Source organism: Rhipicephalus microplus, chromosome X, assembly GCF_043290135.1.
Source record: "Rhipicephalus microplus isolate Deutch F79 chromosome X, USDA_Rmic, whole genome shotgun sequence".
Lineage (NCBI taxonomy): Eukaryota > Metazoa > Arthropoda > Arachnida > Ixodida > Ixodidae > Rhipicephalus > Rhipicephalus microplus.
The window spans coordinates 269,058,109-269,074,996 of NC_134710.1; the positions used below are offsets into that span (position 1 = coordinate 269,058,109).

The 16,888-nt window shown below is 48.0% G+C and overlaps 1 protein-coding gene across 1 annotated transcript; it reads left to right on the forward strand.

The window, feature by feature from the left end:
• Positions 1 to 813: 813 nt before the first annotated feature.
• Positions 814 to 1,887, forward strand: LOC142775254 (uncharacterized). Its single transcript, XM_075876601.1, has one exon. The coding sequence runs from the start codon at positions 814 to 816 to the stop codon at positions 1,885 to 1,887; it is 1,074 nt and encodes a 357-aa protein (XP_075732716.1).
• Positions 1,888 to 16,888: the final 15,001 nt, after the last annotated feature.

Genomic DNA, 16,888 nt, shown 5'->3' on the forward strand with positions numbered 1-16,888 from the left:
CGCCTTGTGACCTTTAGCACTTTTTCATTTTTTTTTAATACGCGACTGGATGGATGGATGGATATGGCTGTACCCTTCAGATCGGGCGGTGGCTAGCGCCACCAAGCCGTAATACTTAATGAACCAAAAACTAGATTTATTTTTTTTTTCTTTAAAAAGTGAGTTTGAGGATTCGTACTTTGCAGTGAAGGGTTTGATTTTCACTCGTGCCTTGACTTTAGCCACCAATCAGATAACCTTCTTCTAGTTAAGTCTACCCGCTTAAAGTCTATTTTGCCCTCCCGGTCCCTAAACCCCAGTGCTTTCGCACTGATGATGATCATGATGATCTCTATGGTCTTCCCCTTTATACCGGGGGGGGCACCTTTTACTGTCCTGACCGGAACGAGAAAAAAAAAGGAAAGAAAAATCACACCAGGTCCATGAACATCACAATTGTTCACTGTCGGCTGGAAGCACAACACGAAGAGGAACTAGAAAGCGAAAGCAACGAGGAAGAAGATGATAGTGCCTCGGTCATCTCGGTGGCAACTACAAACAACGGAGACAGGACCAAACCCCTCGGCTACGGGAGCTTCAGTAAGAAGATCGGTCGGAACGCGAGAGCTATAAAGAAATGGGGCAAGAGCTTTGAGGGCATCGAGCAGAGAATCCTCACGAAATGCACCCAAGTCATCCAACAGCAACTTGCGCAAACGATTCAGCTCCAAATCGAGCAAGCGCTAGAGAGGGCCGTGAGCCCCGAGAAGCTGCAGCCGCTAATTGGTGAAGCGGCGCATCAATATTGCCAAACACAAAAGGCTCTCCCTCATAATGGACAGCAACAATAAGATCAAGATCTGGCACTGGAACGCCAACGGGTTCCGGTGCCGAAAAGCAATCCTACAACAGTACTTGAGATCGCTGGCACCGACGGCTCGCCCGGACGTGATAGCGGTCCAAGAAACCCACACCAAAGACACGCCGACGCTGCCAGGGTATCGGACACACGCCTGCCCCCCTTCCGCTCGCACATGCGGGAAGGGTGCGGCGCAGGGCGTGTGCACGTTCATCCGGAAAGGCATCGCCCACGTGAAACACCAACAGTTCCTGGGCAGCAGGGACACCGCCATCGAGCTGTGCGTCACCGAGCTAGCGATTAGCGGCAAAGGACGAGGAACCCGGGATGCAAGAAAGAAGGAGACATCAACCACCGTCTTCATCGCTAACATCTATAGCAATCCAAGACATGGAAAGCAGAAATTCAAAACTCTTTTCCATAAGATCAAAAGTGCCACATCACAAGCACAGAAAGACCTGGCCAAAAGAGGAGACGCTGCCGCGGTAATATGCGGCGATTTCAACGCGCAACATCGAGAGCTCGGCTACACGACCACCACGTCCAAGGGAAGGAACCTTCTTGAAGATGCCGGCGAAGCCGAGTTCACGTTACTGATGAATCCAGCCCATCCATCAAGGATCGGAACATCGGTTGCCCGGGATACAAATCCAGACCTCACCTTTGCGATGCTGCCCGAAGGTGGCACCGCGAAGTGGAGGAATACGGGAATCAACCTGGGCAGCGATCACTTCATCATCGAAATTGAATTACCGCTGGCTCATCTCAACGGAAACCCGAACCGCGACAAAACATCAAAGCACAAACTCGTCGACTGGAGCAAGTTCCGTAACACAGAACTCGGCGAAGTCGACAATATCGACGAGTGGTCAGCGAAGCTGCTGGCGGCAACAGAAGCGGCCACAGAAGAGATCGATGCACCCGAAGAAATCGAAACCATGGACCCGAGACTAGCCCACCTCCTCGAAGCCAGGCGCTCGCTCCAAAAGCGTTGGCGGCGGCAACGTCACAACAGAAAGCTACGAAAGAAGATCGCAGAACTCGGCTGAGAGATCGAGCGACACAGCAGGCAGCTCTGCTCACAGCAGTGGTTTGCACTCTGCAGCCAGGCTGACGGACAGCTTCACCGTGGCAGCACTTGGAAACTCCTTAGGCAACTGATGGATGAGACCAAGAGCTGCGAATACCAACGTACACGCATGGCCCAAATCCTACACACCACCGCTCGTCAACTGGGCGAAGAGGAGATGTTCAAGCGACTCAACGAGCGCTACCTCCCCATCACCAGTCACGAAGATCACCCAGACTACGCCGGCCAGCCGAACCTCCACCTCGACCGAGATCTAGAGGAATGGGAAGTGAGGCAGGCGGCGCAGGACCTGAACAGTCGTTCGGCCGCCGGACCCGACAGAGTTACTAACAAAGCTCTACGCAACCTGAGTGACTCAGCCATCACATCACTGACACGCTACTACAACGAATGCTGGCGTAACGGCAAGCTGCCCAAGGCCTGGAAGACAGCAAAGACGATCCTGCTGCCAAAACCAAACAAGCCACCGGGTATAGAGGGCCTGCGTCCCATCTCGCTCACGTCCTGCGTGGGCAAGGTACTGGAGCACGTTCTTAACACCCGGTGGAACCGTTACATGGAAGCGCACCATGTCTACCCAGACTCAATGCTTGGCTTCCGGGCCAAGTTGGGAACGCAAGACGCCATGCTCCTGATCCAACGAGAAGTCCTTGACCCACCGGGCGGGACTCCAAAGAATGACAACCGAGCGATCTTGGGCCTGGACCTGCAGAACGCCTGCGACAACGTTAGACACTCGTCGGTCCTGGCTCAGGTGTCCCGCCTGGGGCTGGGCGCAAGATCATACAACTACATCAGAGCCTTCCTTTCTCGCCGCACGGCCAGGCTGGAGGTGGGAGGAACGAAGCTCGAAGAACGAGAGCTGGGCAGTGTCGGGACCCCACAGGGCTCGGTCATCTCCCCGTTCCTGTTTAACATTGTCATGATCGAGGTGGCCAGGCGTCTGGAGGTGCTGGGCCCGGGGATACGACACTGCCTCTACGCCGACGACGTAACCATCTGGGCCACGGGTGGAAGCGACGGAGACATCGAGGCGGGTCTGCAGGCGGCGGTGGACGCCGTGGAGTCCGCACTCTTGGGCACGGGCTTGCGGTGTTCGCCACAAAAATCACAGCTACTCATCCTGCCACCACCTGGGAGGCACAGAAAGAAGGCAAGTCGAGAGGCGGCCGAGAACATCATCGTGCGCACCAGTGACGGTATGCAGATCCCGCACGTCCCGGGGCTTCGAGTCCTGGGTATGTTCGTGGACGGCACCCAAACCAACGCCACGATGGTCATCAAGATGGGCATCGCAGCGCGCCTGGTCAAGCGAATGTCGTCCCGCTACCGGGGCATGAAAGAGAGGGGGCTCCTGCATCTGCTGCAGGCTTTCGTTATAAGCCACGCGGCATATGTGGGGGCCTTTCACCGCTGGACCGGCGCGGAACGAGCCAAGATCGACGCTGCCATCCGGAAGGCTTACGCGGGGGCTCTTGGGCTCCTACCAGGCACAAAGACAACGGCCTTGCTGTCTCTGGGAACACACAACACGCTCTCGGAGATCAGCGAGGCCCAGAGAGCTTCGCAGCTGAGCCGCCTGAGCGACACAGCCGCGGGCAGAGGATTACTCGATCGGGTAGGATTATTACCTCCTGGAGAACGCCCGGGAGCAGGACCGGACGGGCAGCTAGAAAAACAAGTCCGTCCCCCTGAGCGATGAGGCAGCGAGGAAAATCATTGTCTACCCGCTGCCAAAGAACATGGACCCAGAAAGGGACGTGGGCAGGCGAGCGGCGAGAGCAGTGGCGCTGGCCCGTCAACATCAGAGAGACGAGGGCGCAGTCTACGGGGACGCCGCAAGATATCCGGGAAGACGCAACGCCTTCGCAGCAGTGGTGGTCAGCGCCACTACCGGTAAACTACTAACAGCAAGCACCGTGCGCGCCCGAACAGCCGGCCAGGCAGAGGAGGCGGCGATAGCCCTGGCCACAGGTAGGCCGGGCACGCGCACGGTGCTAAGCGACTCAAAGCAGGCAATCAGGAATTTTGCCCGAGGCATGGTCTGGCGGGGCACGGAGCGGCTAGTGACGTCCATCGCGGCTTCGCGGGCTGCTCGCGGCGCCGCTACAGGGCCAACCATCGCCCTCAAATGGTTCCCAGCCCACATGGGACAACTGGCTCCCGACATTGAGAACCGCAACGAGGAGGCGGACGCTGTGGCCCGTGATCTCATCACGTGCCGGACCGCGGCAGCCCGTCTCCCTGAAACCAGCGGTGAAGAACGAGAAGAAGACCTCGATCCCCTCACCGACTACGGAGGGATCCTGGCGGCCTACAGAGAGGCGAGGAGAGCCTTTCCGCCCCCGCATCGTGAACTGTCACGTGCGGAAGCAGTGAAGCTCCGACAACTGCAAACGGAATGCGTGCTAACGCCAGCATTGGCCCGGCACGTATGCCCCGACATGTTTGTGGACGCTAAGTGTAGCGCGTGCGAACGTGAACTAGCCACCCTCCGCCACATCATGTGGGGCGGGTGTAACAGTGGTGTGAACAATGGGAATGGGCAGTGCCAGGACGCCACGTATCCCGATGAGGTGGGAGCATGGATACGCTCCCAAGACTTAAACACACAACGAAGGGCCATCCAGCGGCTTGAGGAGGCCCTGGCAAAGCAGACGAGAAAGGGAACTGACGCCCCGGACAACGGGAGTGGAGGAGCCCGAGTATCCAATGCCTAGCCAGAGCACAACGTCCTCAAGATCTAGAGCCTGGGACTATAGGACTATTAGCTATAGTCTTTAGATAGGGAATACCCGCGCCCTGCGCGGCCGGTGACTTCCCGCACGCCGGATGCACGAAAAATGTTGTTTCTCTCTCTCTCTCTCCTTGACCACCACTGTAGAAGCCTTGCTTTGGTTATTGCTGTCGCTGCCAGGGAGTGCACGTTGGTAACGCGGCTGTCGCCTCCCGGTGCGCCGCAGTCTTTCACAAAGCCGAGTGCCTCCGGTAGTGTGGCGCCATCTGTCTGACGGGGACACAGGCGTTCGCAGTGAAGCACCAGGTGTTCAATGTTCTCCTCGTCTTTCCCGCATGTCCTGCACTGCACAGTGCCGTCGGCCAACGACGGGCCGAAGTGACGGCGATACACCTGAGTACGGAGCGCTCCAGCACGGGCCTCAAACAGAAGCGCACTGCCGACATTATTGTCGTATAATCGTTCGGCGGAGATGGTGGTCTTCTGAGCTCTGTATAGGGCCAGGCTGGGTTTCTTCTCTATAGCCGCCTGCCACATCGACGTCTCAGCTTCCTGCACTCTATTCCGTACTCCTACTGCCCATTTCCTCTCACTGTCCTCCTGGACAGGGTCAGTAAAAAGGGAGTACTTGCGGCACAGATTGTGGAGACGCCTGCGCCATGGTGTGTTCATGCCCTTGATAGCTGTGTATCTAAATACATGACGGGCCCACCGCTGGTCGTTCATGAGGCGAAGACGTCCTTCGTAGGCCGCCTTGCTCCTTGCCTCGCGTGCCTCGTAACTTGACCATCCGAGGTGGCCTTGTACAGCTTCGACAGCCACACGTCCATGACACGCCAGCGCCAGTCGCCCGACCTCACGCTGACCTCTTTCCAACCACTGGCGTGTTGCTGCAGACAGGCAGATGACGGCGTTGGCGAATGTCAGCACTGGCACATGTACTGCCTTCCACAGTTCGCGCACCAGTATAAACCGGTTGCACCCCCACAGACTCCGCCGTCGCAGCACGTTGGCGGCCCTCACAGAAGCCTGTCGAACGTGCTCCTCTTGCTTGTAATAGATATCTGCGGAGGTGCAAAGGGTGACACTGAGCTTGACACACTACAATTTTTTCTGTTTCGTTCTGTGCATCTGTGGCAATGACATATATACATGAATATTACTGAGTGAAGTTATAAAATGAAACTTTTTCTTAAAATATGGGCTTACTACGAGTGATTTTTGGGCTTATTCCGTGATTTGTCGAGAGAAGAGAAATCTATTTTTAGCTGATTTAGATAATTCTTTGTGAATTCTAGTCCGCGTTCAGTGCTATTTGGCTCGCGTGTTGTCGGGATCCTCTACTACCGATAGGCAGCGTTTTCTGACCATGCTCAAAAAGTGTAGCAGGGCTTCTTTACGGTTATGGTATATGGTTGAAGGTGGTGGTTTTGGGACGTTAAACCCCACATATTAATCAGTCATATGGTTGAAGGCTAAAAACCTGAAGACTCTGCACCGACCAAAGTGAAAGCTCAAAACACACACACGCACACACACGCGCGTGCGCGCGCGAAATGAAAACATGTCTGAAGCAGTTCGCCTTATATACGTTTCAATATATCGCGCAGGCAGCGCGCGTATATTGATGGCAGATTACCATCGTTCCTGTTTAGAGTGCGCCGAGTGATTTGTATCACAAGCGACTCAAGATAAAGACGCCGTGACAGTCCTTTTTCTCTAGCGAGAACACGTGCCTTCCCCCAGTCGATTCTGTGACCACTGTGCGTATATTATCCCTGTATATGAACTTTTATAACTCTGTATATTAACTTAGTCTGTGTATTAACTCTATGCATGTATCATCCCGACCAGACGGGCTTCCGTCAAGCTTTAAACTTCATGGTTATGGTAGTGCATATTAGAAGTGTTTAAATGCGAAGCATTTCTTAGCGAACTTCGGCGGCTTTGAGCGTATCTATCTATCTATCTATCTATCTATCTATCTATCTATCTATCTATCTATCTATCTATCTATCTATCTATCTATCTATCTATCTATCTATCTATCTATCTATCTATCTATCTATCTAGCCGCAATTCGTCAGTTCCCGCACATCAGGGGCAAGATGCAATAGTGGCAAGATGCAAGATGCTTTTTGAATGCGAAGAGCTTCTTTGCGTAGTATCTATCTATCTATCTATCTATCTATCTATCTATATATCTATCTATCTATCTATCTATCTATCTATCTATCTATCTATCTATCTATCTATCTATCTATCTATCTATCTATCTATCTATCTATCTATCATCTAGCGACTTAAGTTTGGGTGTTCTCCTGGTCACCCCCTTGGCTTTCCATCGCTACTTGGCTTGCATCGCTACTTGTCTTACATCGCTACTTGTCACCGCTCCAACACCTACGGCGAGAGGAGTGGTGCGGACGGAGGAGTGGTGCGGACGGAGTGGTGCGGAAGCATTACACAGGCTAGTCAAAGAGCTGCTTCGCATCTAAAGAGTTCTTGTAAGCTAATGTTCCCAAATCGTTTTCTGGTAACCACTCTAGCCATTCATAACCGCACATTGCTTGCTCAGTGCTAACCTGTTCTTTGAGTAAGCGGAATTCAGCCCGCATACTGTCACACTGTACTTCAAATTATTTTCTTGGTACTTTGATCTTCTCGTCACCAGCAGTTGGGTGCAAAATGTTCATGATTGCAGATATGAGAAGTACGGTTTCCTGCGTGAACCAGGCCTCAATTTCTTCAACAAGAGCATCATTCATCGGCTAAAAAGCGCTGACGTGGAGATCTTCCTCCTTTGTTTCGTAAAAAAAAACTGACTGGCTTAGCTCATGTTAGCGTGTCATAAACACTTTCTAATGTCTCACATCAGAAATGCTGATTCCACGAGTCTGGCATATCTCTGTGGCACCTTGAAACAACTTTTGTAAAGGTACTCTCGTCCAGCCTGATTTGTTCGAGTGCTACTTGGAAATTTTTCACTTCCTGGAATACAGTAAGAAGATTTATTGTGGGATCCTTGAGCGTCCGGGCAACCTTGACAACCATCGACAGCACATGATAAGCCATTTCTATACAGAAATGATAGTCGAAGCTTTCGAAATGTGCAAGAAGTCTTCTTGCTTTTGCTCGCGTTTCCTGATGCTGCTTGTAGTCTATGATTTCTACTACAGCGTCTACTGAGGTGGTGTAGTTATCCCGCAAGCTTTGACAGCTTCTGCTGTGCAAGCCCATCTGGTTGTAGACAAGGGTTGCTACTTGCTGATAGCCAACTTGCTGATAGCCCATACCGCTGCCAAACACTCTTTTTCTGTCGCGGAATAGTTTTTTTTCGTCTTTTGAGAGGGTGCGGCTGGCATAAGCTATCACCTTTTCTTCTCCATTTTGCCATTGTACGAGCACTGCGCCGAGACCAATATTGCTTGCGTCTGTATGGAGTTCCGTGTCAGCGGTTTCGTCGAAGTGGGCAAGGATTGGTGGGCTTTGCAGACTTTGCTTTAATTCCTTGAATCTGGTTTCTTGTTCTGTACCCCAAGCGAATGATTCTTCGTCTTTTGTGAGTTTGTTTAGAGGTTCGGTGATTTTCGAGAAATTTCCTACAAATATTCTGTAGTAAGCACATAAGCCCAAAAATCGACGCATCTCTTTCTTGTCTCTGGGCTTTCGGAATCCTGCGATCGCCGAAGTCTTGTCAATATCAAGGCCAACACCTTCCGCGCTGATTACGTGTCCCAGAAAACGAAGCTTGTCGAATCCGAACTGGCACTTTTGTGGTTTGATTGTCAAGCCGACCGACTGGATAGCCTGAAGCACTGGCCGCAGTCTCTCTACGTGTTGGTCAAACGTCGCAGAGAATACCACAACATCGTCCAAGAAGACTAGGCATGACTCGCTTCAGCCCCACGAGGACACTGTCCATAATGCGCTCGATTGTCAGTGGCGCACAACAGAGGCCGAAAGGTAGTGCTTTAAACTCATACAAGCCATCCGGGGTTACGAAAGCAGTCTTTTCACGGACTTTTTCATCCACTTCTATTTGCAAATATACGCTTTTTAAGTAGAGTGAAGAGAAATATCTGGCGTGTGGTAGCCGATCCAATGTGTTATTAATACGTGGTAAGGGGTATACATCCCACTTGGTTACGCTGTTCAGTTTCCGGTAGTCTACACAGAATCTCAACGTGTTATCTTTTTTTCTCACAAGAACTACCGGCGATGCCCACGGGCTGCTAGATGGCTGAATGACATCGTCCTGCAACATCTCTTGCACCTGGCTCTTTATAACCTCTCGTTCTTTCGGCGAAACTCTGTAAGGGCGTTGATATACTGGCCTGGTTGTTTCCTCTGTTATGATCCTGTGCTTCATGATCTGCGTGCGACGTACTTTTGATGAGGTGGAAAAACATTCTGCGAGTTCATCTATGAAGTCTTGTAGGATTTTCCTCTCGGCTGGCGATAGACTTCGGCTGATTGAAACAGATGTTCCAAGGTCATGCGTAGTATCCGACGTAGGTGGCTCTGACACAACGACACATAAGTCGGTAACTTCAGTAAAGCTGTGTAGAAAAGCGATGGCAGTGTCTTTTGCGACATGCTGAATTTCATTTCCCAAATTGGTGAGCAGTACGTTGGCAAGCCCACCACGTAAGTGAATAATGCCTCGAGCTATGCAAATGCCTTTCTTTAGCAGCAGCTCGACATTGCCATCCACTATTCCTTCAGAGTCGACGAATGCGTCATTCCTTACGCCAACCAGGATGCTGCATCGCGGTGGCACGGTTACGTCGCCGTCGATAACACGCAACGCAGAACTTCCTGTCTCCTCGTCTATGGCCAGCTTTGTCGAGAAATAAATACTAGAATTCTGCAGGTTTATTATGGCGCTGTTAGCTAGCAGGAAATCCATCCCAATTATTACGTCTCTCGAGCATTCTGGCAGAACTAGGAAACCAGCGACATAAGTAGCACCCTGAATGCCGTTCCTGGCGGTGTATCTTCCCATAGGTGTTATCAGATGGCCCCTAGCCGTGCGTACTTTTGATCCACTCCATGACGTCGAAACTTTCTTCAAATCTTTTGCGATTGCATAGTTTACGACTGAATGATAGGCATCCGTATCAACCAATACGTTAAATTCCCACCCGTTCATTGTAATACGCAAGTCTGAAGAATTTTTTTCTTTGATGTGTTGGGTTTAACGTCCCAAAACCACCATATGATTATGAGAGACGCCGTAGTGGAGGGCTCCGGAAATTTCGACCACCTGGGGTTCTTTAACGTGCGCCCAAATCTGAGCACACGGGCCTACAACATTTCCGCCTCCATTGGAAATGCAGCCGCCGCAGCCGGGATTCGAACCCGCGACCTGCGGGTCAGCAGCCGAGTACCTTAGCCACTATAGACCACCGCGGCGTGGCGATTTTTTTTCTTTAATTATATTCGTCGTAGTTTTCTGCTCGTCGCTGCTTCGCTGGGGCCTTGACGGAGGATCTTTGCTCTGTCGGACATCAGCGGCCCTGCCTCCCCAGGTCGCTGGCTTCAGTTTTCCTAACGCGGGCTCGTTGACCGATGGTTTCGTAAATTTGGTGGTGAACTTGAACGTCGCTGACTTGGCGATCGATAACAATTTGGTGCTGATGACCTTGGCTGGTGCTGGAAGCTAGCGGCTGGAGATCTCTGCCTTGAAAGGTTCTCCTCTATTTCTATAGGCCTTTCACCATTACGCGGGCATAGAGCATACACAGAAAACCCACGGAGACCGACCCTTCGGTATGGACAGTGTCGGTAAAGATGTCCAGCTTCTCCGCAGTGAAAACAGAGCGGTGTCCTGTCAGGTGTGCGCCACACATCGCTTTTCCGTGGTATCTGCTCTCCAAGAAAAGGTGAGCTGGGCGAAGCTGACTTGCGGGCACCGGGAGTCGCGAACGAGGCTTTGTGGACGGCATGTTGGCGTAAAGCGTCTGCGTACGTTGGTACATAGCGTTCCTGCAGTGCTTGTTGAAGTCGAAGAGGCTGAACTTCTGGTTCCGGCTGAAGGATGGCGTGCCGAACTTCAGCACGGATGACGGATGTGAGGGATGAAACTGTTGGCATAACTTGTGGTTGCAGAATGTTTTGAAGCTCCTCTTTTATGATGGAACGCACCAGCTGTCTCGTTACTGTTGTCTCGCTTTGCCAAAAGGACGTCCGCGGGCTCACTACTAGCATCCCGATGGTAGTGACGGGCACGCTGCTGCAATGCTCTTTCTATGGTCGTGGCTTCTGTGTGGGATTCAGCAACGGTACGTGGAGGATTGCGAACCAGGCCTGCAAAAAAGTCCTGTTTGACTTCACGCATCAAATGGCGCACTTTCTTTCTTCGGTCATGTTCGCATCGACACGTTCGAAGAGGCGGGACATGTTCTCGATATACATGCTGACACTCTCGTTCGTGCATTGGTTTCTTGATTGAAGGGCATTTTCTGCCCTTTCCCGGCGATCCGTGTTGGCATATGCAGCAAGCAAATGCTGCCGAAAGTCTTCCCATGTCGCTATTGCCCCTTTGTGGTTCTCAAACCATATATTCTCGCTCCATCCTCCAACGAAAAGTACACGCGACTCAATTTCCTCGCCTCATCCCAGGCATTGGTCCTTGCGACCCGTTCTAAATGCTCTAGCCAGTCTTCCACATCTTTGTGCGCGTCACTGTGGAAGGGTTCCGGTAAGCATGGGGGAGACACGATGAGTTGAGATGTTGAAGCTGGATTGGCCATTTTTCTGAGATTGGCTGTTACCTTTGCCCGTGTTGCTGGACGAGTGAGTCCGAATTCAGGTGACTCACCTCGTAGGCGGCGGCTTGAACGCTGGTGTACTGGAGTAAGTTCGCCAGGCTCCAATCGCTGGGGGTCAGGGCTTCTTTCTCTTGCGCCAAGAGGACTTCCAATCATACCCCGCACCTCCACCAGAATGTCACGTAATGCAAGAGGGGGAACACACACACAATGATTTATTGAGGGCGAACTTGTGCCCAGAAAAGTAGCTATGTGACAAAGAAGACCCTTACGGAAACGCCATACATGGCCCATATATAAGTTATATCTGGCCATATATAAGCATATATGGCAGCATATGTGGCCATATATAGGCATATATGGCAGCATATGTGGCCACATATAAGCATATATGGTTGTATATCTGGCGGAGTCGGTTCATGTATGGGGTTATATACGGCCATATATGACGCGGTTGGCCCATATAAGGAGTCAAATCCGGCCAAATAAGGCACGGCCACACCATATATAACATATCAAGTGGATCCTTATATGTAAAAGTGCTCTCTTATTTGGGATGAACCACGTATATATTTAGCACCGTGATCGCACTTTTATGCGAATTGTAATATATAACAATTTGTACACAAAGCTGACCTGCTTATTTTTCATACCAATAGGAGTATTAAATATATATGTTGTTTCTGCCGTGCAAAAAAACCGAAATTTCAGGTCAGCTTTGTGTACGTGATAGTTGCAACTCAGTTGAATGCATATATGCATGCATTCGTGTAATTTAACTCGTACATTTTTCATGGCATTTAGGTTTGAAACAAGAAGTTGCAATTAATACGACGTAAATAATGTATACAAGAGCAGACATGTTTTACGAGGAAGGAATCGTGTCAAGTCACAAAACGTATTGAAGCTTCCGAACCTCGCTATTATTATAGAGCAATCCTATATAGTATTGTGTAAAGACAAAAGGCATGCAACTTATATTGTTCACATTAATGCATTGTTTAAAGTGGCAGCAAGAAATAGTAATTTCAATGCGCTTTTAGCTTCCACATCGGTGGACAAAATTCCTGATTATTTGAAAGTTTTGATGGCTATATGCTCCCTTCATATAACAAGATTTCTATTAATCCTGTTGACCCCTCATCTGCGATTGCTTTCAGCAGCCATTTACTATAATTGCATGCGCAGTGCAATGTTTCAGGGAGTATTTTCAAAAACAAAAAGAACTTACGTGAATGAAACTTCCAAGCACCATTATGATTACATTCAAGATGGAAGTTGTACTAATTTATTGCAAAAATATATCTTGCGTTTCCTTTGGCTACATATAATGTTCCTGGCTGTGCACATAGTAAATTTATCGAAAATTTTATGATTGCACAAGTGAACAATTAATTTAGTGTAATGTTTTTTGCAAGCGTCAAATAAATCTCACGTCATAGACATGTACGTTAAAAAAGGTGCAGCTGACTCACATGTGATACATATTTATTGGACAATGTAATGAAATGCTGAAGCTTTATAGCAACATTTAACGTAGGCTGCCGAATTCACAAAACTTCTATTTTGAGTCGGTGTGTCATTACTTGGTCGAGGTCACTAAAGCGCACGTGCCATCATCAGGATTAGCCTAAACATTGCCTTGTGAATACAATTAGTATGACACATTTTTTGCGGGCTGGCGTGATACCTAAGCCAAACTCTACATTATGTAAACAGCCCCTTGCTGTGCAGGCGCGTAACGATTCAAACTGCTTGCGAACATATCCTTTCAACACCAACACGGTAGTGCACTTATAAGATATGTATGCCGGTACATACCCACCAAACTGACAAGTGTACACTCGCGTATAGAGATTCATGGGCACCCGGACACTGGCATTTCATTCAATGTGGCTAGATATTTTCGGACATGTCAGAATGATATGAGTGTATTATTATTATTATTATTATTATTATTATTAATAATGTTGTTGTTGTTGTTGTTGTATTTCGCAAAACGTCCAACAGCGAATTCATATGCTGTCATACTGTGTCGTTATGTAAGTTTTATGAGATCAGTTATCTTGGTGTTCTTTTTGATAGCATGCTGAATTTTTTCTACTTGCATTAAATGTGCTGCCATGCGAGGCCTTCATTCTCTTCCTGTTGGCTCAACATCTCGCGAGAATCCGGTTCTCCTACAGCCTTCTACAAATTGTACACCGCGATATGTCGTCGTCAATTTGAGTACATATGCATATTTGATTTGGAATGGCCCTGCTATATTCAGCAGTAGCGCCACTGAGTGAGTCCAGAAAAATTTCATAAGCATTTACCCTCATTGTTTCACTAGAATCCTTTCAACACTGCTAGAATATTATATTTGCCATCAGTTAACGGCCGGCAAAATCGCGCTGAGCTGTTATTTCTTTACAAGCTAGTTCAGGGTGAGATATTCTGCCCTTCTCGGTTGTAATAATTTTGAAACTCCGCGTAAGTTATCGAGAGAGAATCGACCGTTGCATGTACCTGCCAGCTTCTTTCAACACTCTATCCTTTGCAGAATACTGAGTCTATCAAACGTCAACTTTCTCAATTCGTTATGTTTTTCATAGTCTACAGTCATTTTCTTTTTGTCAGTGAGGGCTGCCCTGTCCTAACGTAGCTTCGCACATGCACAGATTCTTCCCTTTTCCGTCTTTCAGGAAGCCTTCGGCACGGTTATGTATATTCTACATTATTTTTCAGTCTCATTCCATGAATATCTACTCTTTTATTTGTTGTTTTCAGTGTGCGTTGATTTCTTTTCGACTGCTCGTCTTTGCTCTTTTTATTGATTTGCATTTCTGTGGACAGTCTGTAATGTATTGTTTGTTTTTGTTTTCTTTTCGCGCGCGCCAGCATGAAAGACCCCATGGTTGTTCTTGGGCAGGTTAAAAAATGATTGATTGATTATTGGTTGATTGAATATTATTATTATCATTATAAATGCTTGCGAAATAAGATGATAATTCGGCTGAAACGCGTCTTCGTAGCCAGCGTACACGAAGCAGCGATTTCAGCTCCGCGGAATGCCTGTCTCAAAGGACTTGCACGTGCAGCTTTCTGGGCCCGCGGAAGGAAGTTGAAGTCCATTGTACGAAAAAACTCGCCTGACTGCTAGGGGTGCGCACAGTAAAAAAAATACAAAAAAGGGCGCCCATCGGATGGGTGGACAATTCGTAGAAAGTTGTTTGAAGGAGCGCACGTAGGCACCGTGAAGCCCTGCCGTGGCTTACACCAGTCTGTGGACAGAGCAGGAAAGAGAGTGCCGCGGCCCATTTCAAGTAACGACGAAGAAAATAGTTTGCACAAACATTCAGTCGTATGGTAATAACATTGCGTCAATAATAGTTAAAAAATGAAACGTCGTTCGCCAATAAGCTCAGGAAAATTTAGTTCTAGTGAAAAGTGCGTAAATCATTGATCTCAAGGAGTAATGTAGCGTCCATTGCAATATTCATTGTCAAGCCTGCGTGCACTGTATCCGTCCGCGTCATTGTTGTTTTTTTTTTTTGCTCGCTGGAGTCATGGGTGCTGTGCTGATCGAGTTTGTTAATTTTCATTCCTTTTGCTCTTATTTCGTGTTCAACTACTGCTCCAATTTACACAAGATAATCGCGCAGCTCTCAGGAATCTACTTCGCTGTACGTGGCAAAATTGTGGACGGACGTGGAAGTGTTTTTGTGTGCGTGTGCGTCTGTACGCTGCTGGATTGGCGATCGTCAACTTTTCGTGCGAGAAGAAAATGGATACCCACGCTTGCGGGCAAGCGTTCCTTAGAAACTTCTTCCTAAAGCAGTACGAATGGACGTGGTGGCTTTAAGGTGTGAATAGGTTATCAGGATTAACAGGCTCCTTTAAAGACAAGTCTCGGTTAAATGTTAAGGTAAGTTCATTTTCATTACCTTCGCACGTTGTTCATAAATATTATGATAACTCGAAAACATACCACATTGCATGCTTGCTGAGTAAATAACTTTATGCTAATCGTGGTTACGTCATTAGGCTGTTTTGTTTAAGCGATATGACAACACTTTCTTTTTTTTCACTTGATCCAGACAGTGCTCTATTTAATAAAAAAATCTACGTCAGGAAAATGTTGGTTTTGTGTATATTGATGTAAATATACTTGTGTTGTATTTTTCTCATTTTAACGCTTGAGGAAAAACCAAGGATAAATTACAACCTGCGCAATTACAAATGAAAAAGAGTTGCATATCTCCAACTCCAAGGGTGTCATGAGATTTATGAGCCCACGTTTGAATTTGTCTTGCGTTTGAATTTATCTTTCTTCGTCTACGTTCCACTTGTTTTTATATTTACGTGTGTTTTGATAAGGACACGCAGTTAAAATTTTGTTGCTAGTTTGATTCTTCAAACCAGGGTGCAATGTCACGGATCCAAATGGAAAAACTTAAGAATAGCCCGTAATTTCGTTTCCGCCATCTACAATCAGGGTGATATAAGTGTAAATTTGACTGGAATGCGTACATCACAGGCGACATTATCGTTACTGATGTCGCAACATCGCGTGGTTATCTTGAGGAACTGCGCATACCCGCATACATAGTTACACAAAATAATGTGATGTCACGTTTTAATCCGTGAGCACTGTAGATATTTTTACGCAAGCCGACAAATAAAATCGTATGATGCATTAGAACTTGCTACTGTGTGAAAAAACTGGGGGACCGTTAAGCTCCGTTTTTCACAGTTGAACGTGATAGCAGTATCGATCATGTTTCTTGTGTGTAATTCAATCACTTAGTGTGTACTCTTTATTGCATGATGCTACTTGAACAAATTTAATTGTGGAATAGTACTGCGTAATTGAGAAGGTTGAAAGTGTCTCAATGAAGGTTTCGCACATGACTGCATTTTGTGTAAAAAACGGGTAACACAGTTTAAAGAACAAGAAATATTATGTAATTACTGAGTTGCGCGAAAATATTAAAATACAAAAGGAACACACCTAGATGCAGCACACACTGACAACTGAAACATTGTTGGAGAAAACAGACATACGTATATATGCGGTTACAAGAACACGTGCGGTGAAAGAAAAGGATTAGATGAGCAGACAGATTGTATAAATGATGCGCTTCCAGGAAAGCTACCTCAGTAGCAAGCAACATAAGTGAGAGTTACGTGACACATGAATCCCCAGCTTTGTTTATGAAATACGCCTCTCCGATTTCCCGCGCTATACCGTGTCACTAAATCTAGCTTTAACTACCGTATTCCAAACAAGGGCGTGCAGCCACACTCTCAACAATATGATGATTGGTTAGAGAATGGTTGTTAATTCCTTTAGAGAAGCTTTGTGATCTACAATTATATAAATAAATTCTAAATAATACTTCCCACATGACAGCGCAGTGCCGTCCATCACACGATGTTCACACTGTGAAAGAAAATGATCA

What these genes read in the sequence shown, in the direction of transcription:
- LOC142775254 (XM_075876601.1), top strand. Translation starts at nt 814, where the DNA reads ATGGACAGCAACAATAAGATCAAGATCTGGCACTGGAACGCCAACGGG.